At 34.4% G+C, this 14,107-nt stretch overlaps 1 protein-coding gene across 1 annotated transcript in view; it reads left to right on the top strand.

Annotated features, from left to right (window-relative positions):
• Positions 1-14,107, top strand: part of LOC115883989 (diacylglycerol kinase eta-like) — a 186,797-nt gene that overhangs the window by 137,756 nt on the left and 34,934 nt on the right. Inside the window, exons 8-11 of the mRNA XM_030902415.1 lie at positions 1,777-2,002; positions 5,703-5,897; positions 7,960-8,137; positions 9,559-9,746. Of these exons, the coding sequence (XP_030758275.1) occupies positions 1,777-2,002; positions 5,703-5,897; positions 7,960-8,137; positions 9,559-9,746 (787 nt within the window). The remainder of the gene's footprint in view (positions 1-1,776; positions 2,003-5,702; positions 5,898-7,959; positions 8,138-9,558; positions 9,747-14,107) is intronic.

Raw genomic sequence — 14,107 nt, 5'->3', positions numbered from 1 at the left:
TATGTTACATATAGGTAATAATATACCAAATTCCGTTTTTTATCAGAAAAAAAAATTAAAAGTTATAGGGGTGAGCCACTTTTGAAAAACACCCGGTATATGAGAAACCCCATAAATCACCCGAAAATGGGACACCCTGTATGTACAGGGTGGGTCAAATTGGACGCTTTTAAAGGGAAACACCCTTTTCTATAGGAGCTAGACGAAAACTAATATCGGTGTCTGGAGCTCAATTTTTATCAAAAACATGATGGTGAAAACCGCACATCGATATCTATTACCGTTTTGGAGTTACGGGGTGTTTTTCAAAAATGGGCATTTTTAAAAAATCGCTGTAAATTTTTTCCTATGGAAATTTTGTATTTTTGTGAAAACATTTTCAAAGCATCTTTTTACGCAGTATTTAATGGCTTAAGTATAATTTTTTTTAAATTAATAATTTAAGAATTATCAACAGAAAATTTGATTTTTATATGGGACACCTTGTATATTTTTAATTCATTGAAAAGAATTTAATTTTACCTTTCCAAAAATGTAGCATACTTGGTATTTTCCTCTTCGAGATATAGAGTTTTTAAAAATTCGCCTACTTTGAATAAGTAGGTTTTGAACGGCGAAATAGCAGGTTAAATAAGTAGGTTTTTAATGCAAAAAATTGGTAGCTGTGAGCAGCAATTAAAACGAAAATAATATTTCCAATGAGAGATTCAGAGTTTTATAACAATTTAAACTATATTTAACAACATCAACACATTTAAACTATATCTAATAACAATAAAAATTAATAGCAAACCAAGACATGGGATTTTTCGACATGTCGACCGTCTTCTGTTATGGACAGACGGGACTGTTTTTGAACATTTCTCACGGAATTAATTAACTTAGTGGGGGTAAAAGATACCCTCGCATAACGGCTAAGTACTTCTAATTCTTGTCTAGATTATACAGGCAATTTCAAAATAAGAACCTTTATTCTTTTTTTAAAGATAAAAATCCACTAAGGATAAAAGGAACTAAATCCGGCGGCCTCGACGGCCAACGGCTGGAATCTTGGTTAGCTATTCAATTATTCTCGAAATTGGCTGCAAAAATTTGCTGATAACTTCAGCGTTCTGTGGCGGGGCCTCGTCTTGCTGGAAAAATATGTTTTCGAGTTCTATTAGGGGCAGATCATCAATAAGGGGTCCAAAGACTACTAGTTAAAAGTGGTGAACTTTTAAAAATCCTGTATTTCGAAGGCGACTATATATATAACAAAATATCAAGTGTGCTATATTTTTGGAAAGGTAATTTTAGTTCTTTTTACATAGTTAAAAATATATAGGGTGTCCCAAATAAAAAATCAATTTATCAGTTGATAACTCTTAAATTATTAATTTAAAAAAAATTATACTTACACTATTAATTTCTACGTAAAAAGGTACTTTGGAAATGTTTTCAGGAAAATACAAAATTTTCCATAGCAAAAAAGTTACAGCGATTTGTTAAAACTGCACATTTGTGAAAAACACCCCGTAACTCCGAAACGGTAACAGATATCGATGTGCGGTTTTCACCATCATGTTTTTGATAAAAATTGAGCTCCAGGCACTGATCTTAATTTTCATCTATCTCCTATTGAAAAAGGATGTGTTCCTTTAAAAGTGCCCAATTTGGCCCACCATATATATTTACGAGAACGTTCGGCTATTTACATAACAATCCGGATTTTCCGGCCCGCATAGGTCCCCGCACCACTGCCTCCGCCACTTCCTGCAATAATGTTTTGTTTGACAGGTCGACCACGACTACGCGCCGATGCGGTCGCCCGCAGCCACCCGCCGCATTTCCTGCTGCAGCATGCTCAACCCGCAGGAGGCGGCGGCGCTGGCGGCGGCCGCGGCCACCACCAAGTTCTACCAGGACAGCGAGAAGAAGGACAGGAAGGCCGAGGACAAGGAGCCAAAGCGGAAACGGAAACTGCCCATCATCAATCCGTTGGTGCGGTTGCCGTCGTGGCCAAGTTAGTTTTCAATTGTTCATAAATTGCAATAATGTTTCTTTATTTCTGGAGCCTTGAAACTACTCTACAGCTTAGAAATATTAAATATTTCCAAGCTGTAGATTTTGATCAAATTTTAATTAAAATAGAAGTATATATCATGTCTTTTCAAATTATGTTTAGTCATGTTTTGTTATGTTTAGACCCAGGCTTCCGAAAAACCTCTACACTATGTCCCCGGATTGTCTTTACAAGAGGAAAGACTTTTTTTTATTATTGACATTTAGAGAAAACTGTATTCTTCATTAAAATGTTTGTTTGTCCTAAAATGGCGAATCCCGTTTATACTGTTCCAAATTCCCATATCGTTTCAGAGAAATTTAAGAAAAACCAGAAAATAGTGTTGAATTTCTTCTAAAGCTTCATTTAGAACCTCGCAATTAGTGCAATAAATTAGTGATTAGGTTAGGTTGGGTTAGGTTAGGTTAGGTTCTCTTGACGTAAGATAGTCAAAGGCCAAAATGATATTTCTCGCAAATTTTGAAGTATAGTTAGTGGAAAAGTTAAGAGTTTGTCAACTTTTTCTACTAATAAAACAAAAACAAACAAACAAACGCTTTATTGTACAAAAAGCCAAAACAGCTTCATCGACAAAGCAAAACAAAAAAACACAAAAACAAATATACAAATAAACAAATAAAAATGTCATACAATACAAATCAATTCAAAAAAAAATTACGTCATAAAATTACAAATAAAACATATATGGACATTGCAGAACACAGGAATTGAAAATGTCTACCACTAATTCTGACGTTCTGAATGCTAACATTGCAATTAAAGGAACAAACTTCTACGCTAATTGAAACCTAAAGCTTAAAGCTTCATTCAGAACCTCGCAATTATTGGAATAAATTAGTGGTTCCAATTACACTTTATACTTTTTAGTTTACGATCATTCACAATGTTTAAAATACACAGTTAAAATTAATAGAATATCCTAGCAACAGCATGCGGAAGTAAGTGGTATCCATAGAGAAAGCCTAATATTTAGCTTATAAAACAATAAACTTTTGATTTCTAACCAAAATTTTTCTTGACGGGTGATAATCAAAGGCCAAAATGACATTTCTCGCAAATTTTGAAGTATAATTAGTGCAAAAGTCAAAAGTTTGTTAACTTTTTCCAATAATTGAAAATTACTACCACTAATTATGACGTTCTGAATGCTTACATTAAAATTAGGTGAACAAACTTCTACGTCTAGTTGAAACTACTAATTTATTCCACTGATTTCGAGGTTCTGAATGAAGCCATAAAATAATTAACTAGAAAGAAGTGTCAACTCTGTGTTAAATCGTGGAAACACGATACGCCACCGAAAGCCTTCGTTGTCGTCTGGAGAACTAACTTTCCAATTGACAGGTTGACATGATAAGGACATGATGGCTTAATTTTCATTTCCGTTTCCGGTTATTCAATGACGGGCCCTCTTTCAGTTCAAATGTATTTTGTATTTTTTCTTTTCATAAATAAAACCAAAAAATAATTTATTCACATATATTTATTTGAAATATGGAACAACGTGACTAAATAAATATAAAAATATAGAGGATTGTATTGTTTCAATACCAATTAGTTAATTATATGCACTTTTAACGTAAATTAGTTAAGTTGATGATGACTTACAGTAATTGTAAATAAACACACGCATTCGCAAACTTCAAGGACAGAAAACGGACACAGGAACATGAAAACGGGAGCCTTATACAAAAACCTGAAAACAGAAAAACAATTTTTTTATACAAAAATTAACAATGTAAAAATATCAATAGGTATAAAATATAAATAAACTGTTTAAAAAAAGCGTCCATTATTCCCAAAGAACCTGGCTTATAAATCAAAAAGATGCAAAAAGAGACTTTTAGTCGGATAACATAATCAGATTATCAGTCCGATTTATTGCTTTATTGACAATAAATCGCACATACTGGAGATAACTAATGTTGGCTATAGTTAAAAATGATCTTACCTTGCTGTAAATTGTTTCCATTTTCAAAAAAATCGCCGATCAAAGAGATTATAACACCATTTTCTTGCATCTAAAAAATGTAAAAACAGTGTTTATTTACTACCTATTTTTGATATACATGGGACATACCTACTACTGCAGAAACGTCATTTTCTCCAGGATTCTTCATGTAATTTATATTTTATATACTTTATTACCTTTATATTTATAAATTTCAGCCGAAATATTAAATTGAACTTCCAAAACGAAACTAAACGGAATGAATTAAAATGGCGTCGAATATTTTCGAATTTGTTCTAGAACAAATCTGAAGTTGTCTCTGAAACTGAAATCTGTCAATTCTAAACTGTGAAGTTAGACAATAGTTAGACAAAAACAATGCTGTCCTTGTCTAGGCGGCCATACTTGTCGTGAGGAGAATGACAGGAATGACACTAATGACTTATTATTCTGAAATCATAAATTTGAAATGTTTTTGTGTTAAAAGTTCAACAGAAACTGTTTTATCATCATTTTTTCGAAGAAAAATTTATGATTAATTTAAAAAAATAAAAAGTTTCCAAATTTATCATTTCAGTCAAACAACTATCTACTCAACATGTTTATTTTTTGTCAATAATGACATGTATTGACTATTTCCATTCTAAATATCTTGAGAACGGTTGCTCGTAACGATTTTTACGGAGAGACATTTTTTACGTAAAAAATTATGTAAATGAATATTTGTTCACTCAGCAGTTTTATACTGGTACGGACGAAAAGTTGTTATTCTTCAAAACAGTGAAAACACATGATACAAAGTATACAAGGTATGATATTGCGCAGGTTGGTTACTACGTCACAGGTGATAAACGGCACCATTGGTCGGCAAGCTCCGCGCGCCAATTTCAAATTGTCAAACAGATGACACAATAAACGCGAAAATAATTTTTCAAATGTCAAGCTCGATAATTTGACATAACTTTTGGGGTTATGTCCTGATTCTTCCATATTTTAGGTCTTTTTTTTATTAGTGGCAATTGAACAATATGGATATTTTTCTGTATGGCGTATGACGTCACAGGTGGTATGCGCAAACTTAACGAAATTGGAGCCGCTATCGATCATACCTTGTTTTCTTTGTACCATGGTGAAAACACATGTAGGTGACGCCCCCTACAAATAGGAGTCAGATTGTCATCAAAATCACATTTCTCATGTCAAAAAACTCCCAGATATCAATTTTCAACCAAATATTGACGTTACTTCAGAAATTATTTGGAAAAAATCGAAATAAAAGTGATACTTCTACACCCTGCATCTCTGAAACTAAGCATTTTAGGACATACATTTATACGAACTTTTTTTAGTTATTTTTATCTGCAAAGTTTCCGGAATACAGTTCGGACCACCCTGTATAATTACTTACAAGGTATTACTGTTAAATATTTTTATATTATGAACTGAAATTGTTTGAAAAAATAGCATGTTCTATTCTGAGTATAAATTACTTTTTGTACCTCGGCAGTATGTCAAACGTACACATAAAGTATCATTTTTATTCCTAATGAAACAGTATACTATTATGTTACAGACTTACAAAACAATAACAAAAGTAAAATCGAGTTATTCAAATATCGATTAGGTATCTTGTTTGTAAAAAAATATAAACTTTAATACAAAAATTTGATTGATATTATTTTGCTTTAGATGTTACCACTAGTAGAGGATTTATCAGCAAATGCCTGCTGGCCAACGCTGATACATTATGTGCAGCTGTTAGTCCGCTAATGGATCCAGAAGAGACCCTAATGGAAGGGTTTTATGAGCGATGCGTCATGAACAACTATTTTGGAATTGGTATTGATGCTAAAATATCGCTCGATTTTCATCATAAACGAGAAGGTATTTATAGACAAAGTACTGTCAGCAATATTGTTCTTGTAAATATAAAACAGCCGTCACAATTCAAACAAAGATGTATTTTCTATTTTTTACTTTTTTCTTAATCCTTTCTTTAAAAAAACTATGATTGCCATTTAAAAAAATATACTTTTTATTATTTCTGACAAAAAGAACAAGTACAGAAAAAAAGTGACTACGCCACTGGATTGTGTTTAAAAAGTGCCCTAAGAACATGTTTACAGAATTTTATTATTCCGCGAAATAAAAAAGTTATAGGCAGTTGTCAAGATCAAAATGAGCTGAGATGGACAGGCATCAGTTTATATGCCATTAAACGTGTCTCAGAAATCGAGCCCATGGCATCTATAGTCTGTCCAACGACAAAATCCTTGTGATAGATGTGTCTGTCATTTTAATTTCAAACTAGTTTATTTTATTTCATAAAGAAATGAGTTGGTACAGTTGGAATGCATAGCATGAAATTAATATATTTAACATTTGAGTGACAAGTGATTACTTCATGATAGGCCAGTAAGCGAGGATAAAAATAGGGTAATACCTCAGAATTCTTGACACCCGCACCGATTGACGTGAAATTTTAACAGTGAATAGAAATATATGTAAGAAACAAAAGTTACATAGTGGCGATGTGTGCTTATAATATATGATATGTAAGATTTTAGTCATAGATTTTGTTGTTAATTTTTTTCCGAAATAATGAGGGGACCATTTTATTTTTATCATAACTCCGCGAGTTTTTGAGCTACGAATAAAAACATATTTAAAAGGTATTTTCAAGTTTTTTTTTATTTTTAAAAACGGTCATATTCATATTCTTCGAAAAATGTGTTCTTTCGCCATTATTTTAGGGTAAAATGTTGCAATTTAGTTTCGAAAAACAAAAAATCACCTTTACAGAGTGATAACTCGACTATTATTACACCTACGGTAATCAACTAATAACAAATCGATTCGTTATTCCAAAAGCTTCATTTTTGCTTTATATCGTTTTGCGAGCAAGGTTTTCGAGTTATTTACAAAAAATGGCAGAAAAATATGCAGTTTTTAGATGAAAAATCAACATTTTCAATCCTAAATATCTAGGAAAATATTAATTTTCTGAAAAAATGTTATAGAACATTTTTTGCTTAGAATTCATCCCTTTATTGATTTCTGCAATTAAAATGGGTGATTTATTTTTCATCCCCGAGAAGAGGTGCCACTCACCCCCAGGGTGAGAGCACACATCGCTACTATGTAACTTTTGTTTCTTACATATATCTCTGTTATAATTTCACGTCAATCGGTGTAGGTGTTCAGAATTCCGAGCCTAAAACCCTCGCTTACTGGCCTAATTGTAAAAAAAACTGTATACCTATAACTGAAAAATTCTAATCGAGAATTTTTTTTATATTACCGTCTGTGTTAATACAAAACTAACAAGAGTGTATTTTAAACAAAACACCACATACCAAAAAAAATATTAAAAAGAACTTACTTTCAAACTTCAACAAACTTTCTGCAATTATTATTATATTTACCAATATAACTATTGCTAGTAAAGTTTGTATACCATCCCGTATATGGTACTAAAAACTGGACTAGGTAAATAAAAGATTTTAGTACTTGAGATTATTATATATTATTATTTAAAAAAAAATATTGGTGCATATATTTTTTTTAAATATTGCACAGGAATAAATAAAACACAACATAAATAAAACAAAATATTTTATTAATAGTAACACTTACTCAATTTTATACCTAAAAGTTGATTAAACAACTTAAATTTTAATTTTTTAAACCAGTACCTTTCTCAAGTACTAAAATCTATTATTTACCTACTCCAGTTTTTAGTACCATATACGAGATGGTATACAAACTTTAGTGGCGGCTATTGGTGGCTCTCTGGGCACCGATTATTTATTTACTATAAACGGTGCTCTGGGTCTACAATTAATTTTCCTTCGATTTTTCCTCCACTTAAAATAACACAAAGCACACCTAATAACACGAACCAAAAAAAGTAATTTCAATATACATGTATCTTTTTTTGTTCTAGAGCATCCTGAAAAATGCAGATCACGGGCAAAAAACTACTTGTGGTATGGCGTTCTAGGAGGAAAGGAATTGTTACAACGGACCTTTAAAAATTTGGAACAACGAGTACAACTGGAATGCGATGGACAAAGAATACCGTTACCTAGCTTACAAGGAATTGTTATACTAAACATTCCCAGGTAAGCAATAGTACTTATAATTCACGTGACATCACAAGATAGGCAGTTAGCGTACCAGTGTACCAATATTCAATGTGTGTTCAATAATATTGCAAATGATACATTGTTTTTTTATTGAGGTGCTAGTATTTACACAGAAAATACATTATGAAGGGCGCTGTTGCCATATATTGCTATTAGTTGGTATTAACAAAGAATGTTATTCTTTGGAAAGGCAAGGGCCTAGCTACGTTGAAACACCGGTTCCCATTAGAACACCGAAGTTAAGCGGCGTAAGGCGATACTGGTGGATGGACGGGTGACCGGTTCGAAACTCTGTATCGTGCTGTTGTCCAAGGGAAAAATGTAAAATCTATTGATACACACTGCTCATTCACGCTGGTTCGAGGCCGGATGAGATCGGATATCTCGTGAGTAAGAGTTAATTTAGACACTTCCTAAGTTGGTAGGCCACTGACCATGTTGGTAGGCCGAGGACCACGGTTCGGATTCCGCGTAAACAAAGTAGGCTCCGTCCAGATTAACCCTGGCAGCAGAAAGGAGACGTTAACTGAAATCTTTACTTTATTATTCTTTGGTATTAGTTAGTTAGGGATAGTATGTCTATATGTTTTGCATTTTTTTATTAATATACTCTGTTGTTACACTGCTATAATACTTTATATTTTGGATGTAGGAAAATGATTTTTAATGTTTTTTAAGCAAAGACTGGTTTAATAAATAATAATAACAGTAATAATTTGTTATACCTATTAACAACAAAATTTAAAATCATGAAATATAAACATTTATTTATTTTTTAAATAGCAGCAAAATATAAACAACAAATTAGAAGTCAAAATTATTTATATTAGATCCTATTTAAAAATAAAATAGGTAGTCTAAATTTTTTTGGCAGCGTTGTATTTTTATTGTGGTCATAACAAGGTAAATAAAAAAAATAATATGCAGGGTATCCCATTTAAAAGAAAACATAAGTTTAGGTCATATATCAAGAATAACAACTTCCAGCGAAAATCTGGGAAAGCCACTTAATTCTACGTAAAATAAAGAGAAACGTAAAAAAAGATAACCGAGATACGGGGGATGTCGAAAATATAACAATTTCAAATTCGCCTTGTACTTCCGGAACTAATGAGACCTAATACAAATCTGTGTGCAGCATCTTTAGTTTCATAAAAAAGTAGCATAGTGATGTGAAACCCGCATCTTTGTACCCCTACCGATAAGCGAGAAAGCCTGTAAAACACACGAAAATGGGACATCGTGTACGGTCATAACCTAAATTAACCGAAGTGTATGGGAGCCTTTACGTATCAAAAGATACGCATAAATTTTGTGTCGCGCTTTACGCGTCTATTATTAGTCTTTGTACTGTGTCGTAATAAAACCTAGACACACTTAACACTGCATTGTTCCAGGTTTATGGGCGGAATAAACTTCTGGGGCGGAACGAAGGAAGACGACGTCTTTTTAGCGCCGTCCTTTGACGACAAAATCCTCGAAGTCGTCGCGGTTTTCGGTTCGATGCAGATGGCCGCCTCCAGGATGATGAAGTTCCAACATCACAGGATCGCTCAGTGCCAGAGCATACAGATAAACATTCTAGGTAAAGCGTTTATTAGAATAAATTTATTAGAAAGTCTTATCTTCAAACGTGAACGATGGTTATTATTAATTTTCATTATTTTTTTATTTATTTATATTTAGATTTAATACCGTATGATCGAAAAAAAGCCGTCCAGTTGGCTTGGAAATGACGATCGATGACATTTCCTATATAATTTTACGTATAAAATGACAGCGATCTTCATTTCACAGCCATCGCTGACTCCGTTTTTATTTGATAATACGGCATATTAGATCGAGAAGCCTATAAGGCTTATGTGACCCGTACAGAGGCCAACATCGCCACTGATCCCTCGTCCTTCTGGTCCTTTATTAAGGCTAAACGTGGTCAATCATTGCTCCCAGCCACTATGTACGACCCCCTTGATGCTTCATTTCCGGGCCCAGAAGAAACTGTATCAGCGTTTGCAAACTTTTTCCAAAGTGCGTATAGGAATTCTGCCCAAGCAGACGATGTTTTTCCTTTGTTGTCCTCCTCTGATCTTGTTGATATCTCCCCAACAATAACCGTCGACAAAGTTATCACTGCGAGTAGGTCCCTTAAGAACAAAATGACTGCGGGCCCGGATAGCATTCCCAGCTTCATTGTAAAAGATTGCGCGTTTATTCTATGCCTTCCACTATGCCATCTTTAATTTAATTCGGAAGAATGGCTTTTTTCCGGTTGCCTGGAAATCAGCTAAAGTTCGACCGGTTCATAAAAAGGACGACCTCCACAGAGTTGACAATTATCGGCCTATTTCCATACTCTGTAATGTTTCCTAGTTGTTTGAAATTATCGTGTTTATAAGTCCTTGTTCTCGCAGTGTAGATCCAGAATATCTAATGACCAACATGGTTTCTATTCTAAAAGATCATGTATTACTAACCTCTGTGCCTTGTCACACTTTGTTAGCTCAGTTCTTGATAAAAGGGGTCAGGTTGATGTGGTGTATACTGACTTTAGCAAAGCATCTGAACAAATCGATCATCAAATTTTGCTAGTGAAGTTAAGTAGACAATTCAATTTTTCTGACAGACTGACAGCACTCGTGTCCTCATATCTCATTGACCGTCTTCAGTTTGTCGAGGTCGAGAGTTGCAGCTCGGACACATTTACTCCAACTTACGGAGTTCCCCAGGGGTCCAGTCTTGGCCCACCACTATTCAATTTATTTATCAACGGCCTCTTAACAAGCATTTCCAGCTTAAAACTAGCTTGTGCTGATGATCTGAAGATCTACTGGCAGATTGACGGGCATGAGGACTGTCTATTCTTGCAAAGCAATATTGATGAAATTAACCAGTGGTGTACTCAGAATCGATTGAGCCTCAAAGCCTCGAAATGCTGTGTCATGTCATATCATAGAACCCAGGTTCCCGTGCAGTTTGATTACAGTATATTGCCAACAATATACTGTCTAGAAAGACAACGTTTAAGGATCTGGGTGTCGTATTTGACGACCGACTAACCTTTATATTGCGAATTCATCAAGACTTCTTGGCTTTATTATTCGAAACTGTAAATTCTTTGTTAGTTCTGAACCTCTCAAGCTGCTTTATTTTTCGTTGGTCAGGCCAAGGCTGGAGTATGGATCGTTTGGTGTCCAATGTATGATTGTCATGTTGCATCACTTGAATCAGTACAGAGGCGTTTCTTAAAGCAACTGGTGTTCAGGGAGGAGGGGGTTTACCCTGTTAGAGGTGTGGATCACGTTGAGTTGTTGTCTCGGTTCGTTGTGCAACCACTTTCCTTGAGAAGGATCATTCACTCAGTAACTTTCCTATGGAAGCTGCTGAATGGTCGTATAGATTCCCCAACTCTTTTGGAAACGATACCATTCCGGGTGCCGCGACCTACCTCCAGAGCGAATACCATTTTTGCGCTTTTTTCGAGCCAGAACTAACGTTAAGTTTCAGGATCCGATTTTCACTATGTGTAGCAACGTTAACTCTGTTTCCGTTGACTGTAATGTGTTTGACTGCTCTGTGGGTCGTTTGGTCTCACTGGTGAGTGGGGGGCATGAATAGTTAACGATGGTTTATAACAATGGTATAGCAATGGTTTATAATAATAATTTAATAATTAATAATTTGTTATTATCATAATTAATACATTTAGGTTTAGTTTTCTTTTGGTTTTGGTTTTTGTAAATTTCATATTTAATGTTTAGTATCAACCCATTTTTAAGATTGTATTTCCTGTAAGTGGGCTCTAATTTCCTGTTGGAAATAAACGCTATTATTATTATTACATTAGAAAGACGTAAAATTTATTCGGTTCAATGCTACGGAAAAGGTGATTATAAATTTTAAGGTTAGGAAAAAATATCAATAACGTAAATCAAAACTAAAGCACGGACTCCATTAGCAACACGCCACGCCACGCCACGCCACGTTACCCTACGTGTTGAGACGTGGGAAAGGGTGTATACATTTGTAACACGCCACGTGATAACACGCTTATTTAATTCTATATTTTTTTTATTATAGTCTCATATGCATGTCCCTGATGAACTTATCGACACTTTTTTAGCATTAAAATATGTAGCACTTATAGTAACTTTTACCCTTAATTTCATTCGAATCACTAAAAGTACTTGGAAGAAAATTATAATAAATCGAAAGATTATTAAGACTTTAACACCCTGTAGCTACGAAATAAAGCAGAATCGAACTTATGTTATTATGAAAAATAAATTTTATTTTTATGTGAGGAATCTCCCCATGATAAATGGCACATGTTTCTTGAAACACCCTATATAACTATGTAATTTTTGTATTAAATAAAGGGTGTATTCCGTTGCTTACCTTGGTTATGGTTTTATGTTCCGTTTCTATCGGTTTCCTGAAAGTTTTCTTATGACGGAACACGGTTCCTGAAAAATTCGGTTATAACTGTCACCAAACTAACCAGCGCGAGAAGCCTGGTTTTTCCGGTTGCATTTATGTGACAGAAATCAAGCAAATATTGGAAGTTCGAGTGAAATTCTCATTTAATTTCTAAAATTTGGAGTAATATTTTGTATTTACATCCAAAAGCAATGGAGGTAGGCAGTAAGGCAGTAAAGGTAAATATTACTGCCTAATTTATCAGGTGATGTGTGAGGTTTGTCTCCATAATTCCCTGTCTTGTGCTTCATATACAAGCGTGTGCAGTGGCTTGTGGGTGATATTTGATAGCTGGTCTATCCATCGGGAGGGCGAGCGGCCTCTTGGTCTTCCTTCCGGAACCTTGCCCTGTATAATGAGTTTTTCCATACAGCCAGTATCCCTCCTCATAACGTGACCGTTCTCATGATATATTCAGTATATATATTGAATAACTGAGGAGATAGTATGCACCCCTGCCTAACACCACAGGTAGGCTGGAAGTCTTCCGAAGTAACGCCATTGATGGTAATTCTACCAGATGGTATTTACATAGAGATTCTGGATCAATTAAATCAAATGAAGAGGCACGCCCATTTCTTTAAGAACCATCCATAGTTTTGACCATTTGACTTTGTCAAAAGCTTTTCGATATTCTATGAAAGAAATATAGAGCGGATTGTTAAATTCTCGATAATCTGACGGACATTCAAAATTTGTTCACGTATTCCTCGACCTCTTGTGAATCCTGCTTGCTCTGGAGGGATTTGTGGTTGAATATACGGTTTTAACCTTTCGTTAATGATATGAAGAAGAATCTTACTGGCTTGTGAAATTAGCGCAATGGTACGAAAGTTGTCGCATTTGGCTGGAGATCTCTTTTTGTGGATGGTTATTATGGAACAATCGGTCCAATCTGATGACCATTGGTGAGTATGCCATATCATATTACATAACTTGTGCAAGATGTCCACACAAAAAAATCTCCCGACGCTTGGAGCATTTCGGCCGTGATGTGATCTGGTCCCGGGGCTTTATGATGTTTTAGGTTTTTTATTGCTGCTTCAATTTCCGATCTCAGTATGTCTGGTTCTTCATTAATTATATCACTGTGGAAAGAGCAACTAGGCTGAGGATCTTTTTCTTTATACAGTGTTCCGCAGTATGTTCGCCATCGTTCCACTATTTCGTTAATTTCGGTTTTAAGTTGTCCTCGATCGTCTTCTATTGCCCATGTTTTTGGCTTGAATTCTCTTGTGAGGTACTTTATCTTTTTAAATAGGTCCCCTGGTTGATTTGTGAAAGCGTGAGATTCTATTTCCTGGCATATTTTTTCATAGTAGTTGTTCTTGTCGATGGTGCAACTGTGTTTGATCTCTGTATTTATTTTTCTATATTTATCTTTTTCATCTTGTGTTTTTATATCTTTTTCATCTTGTGTTTTGTAAGCTATAAAAATATAAATATTGATTAGGGTCAATCGACCAGTGA

Source organism: Sitophilus oryzae, unplaced genomic scaffold (genome assembly GCF_002938485.1).
Source record: "Sitophilus oryzae breed Bouriz unplaced genomic scaffold, Soryzae_2.0 scaffold_2008_pilon_pilon, whole genome shotgun sequence".
In the NCBI taxonomy this organism is placed as follows: domain Eukaryota; kingdom Metazoa; phylum Arthropoda; class Insecta; order Coleoptera; family Curculionidae; genus Sitophilus; species Sitophilus oryzae.
This window is presented reverse-complemented; position numbering and strand designations above follow the sequence as displayed.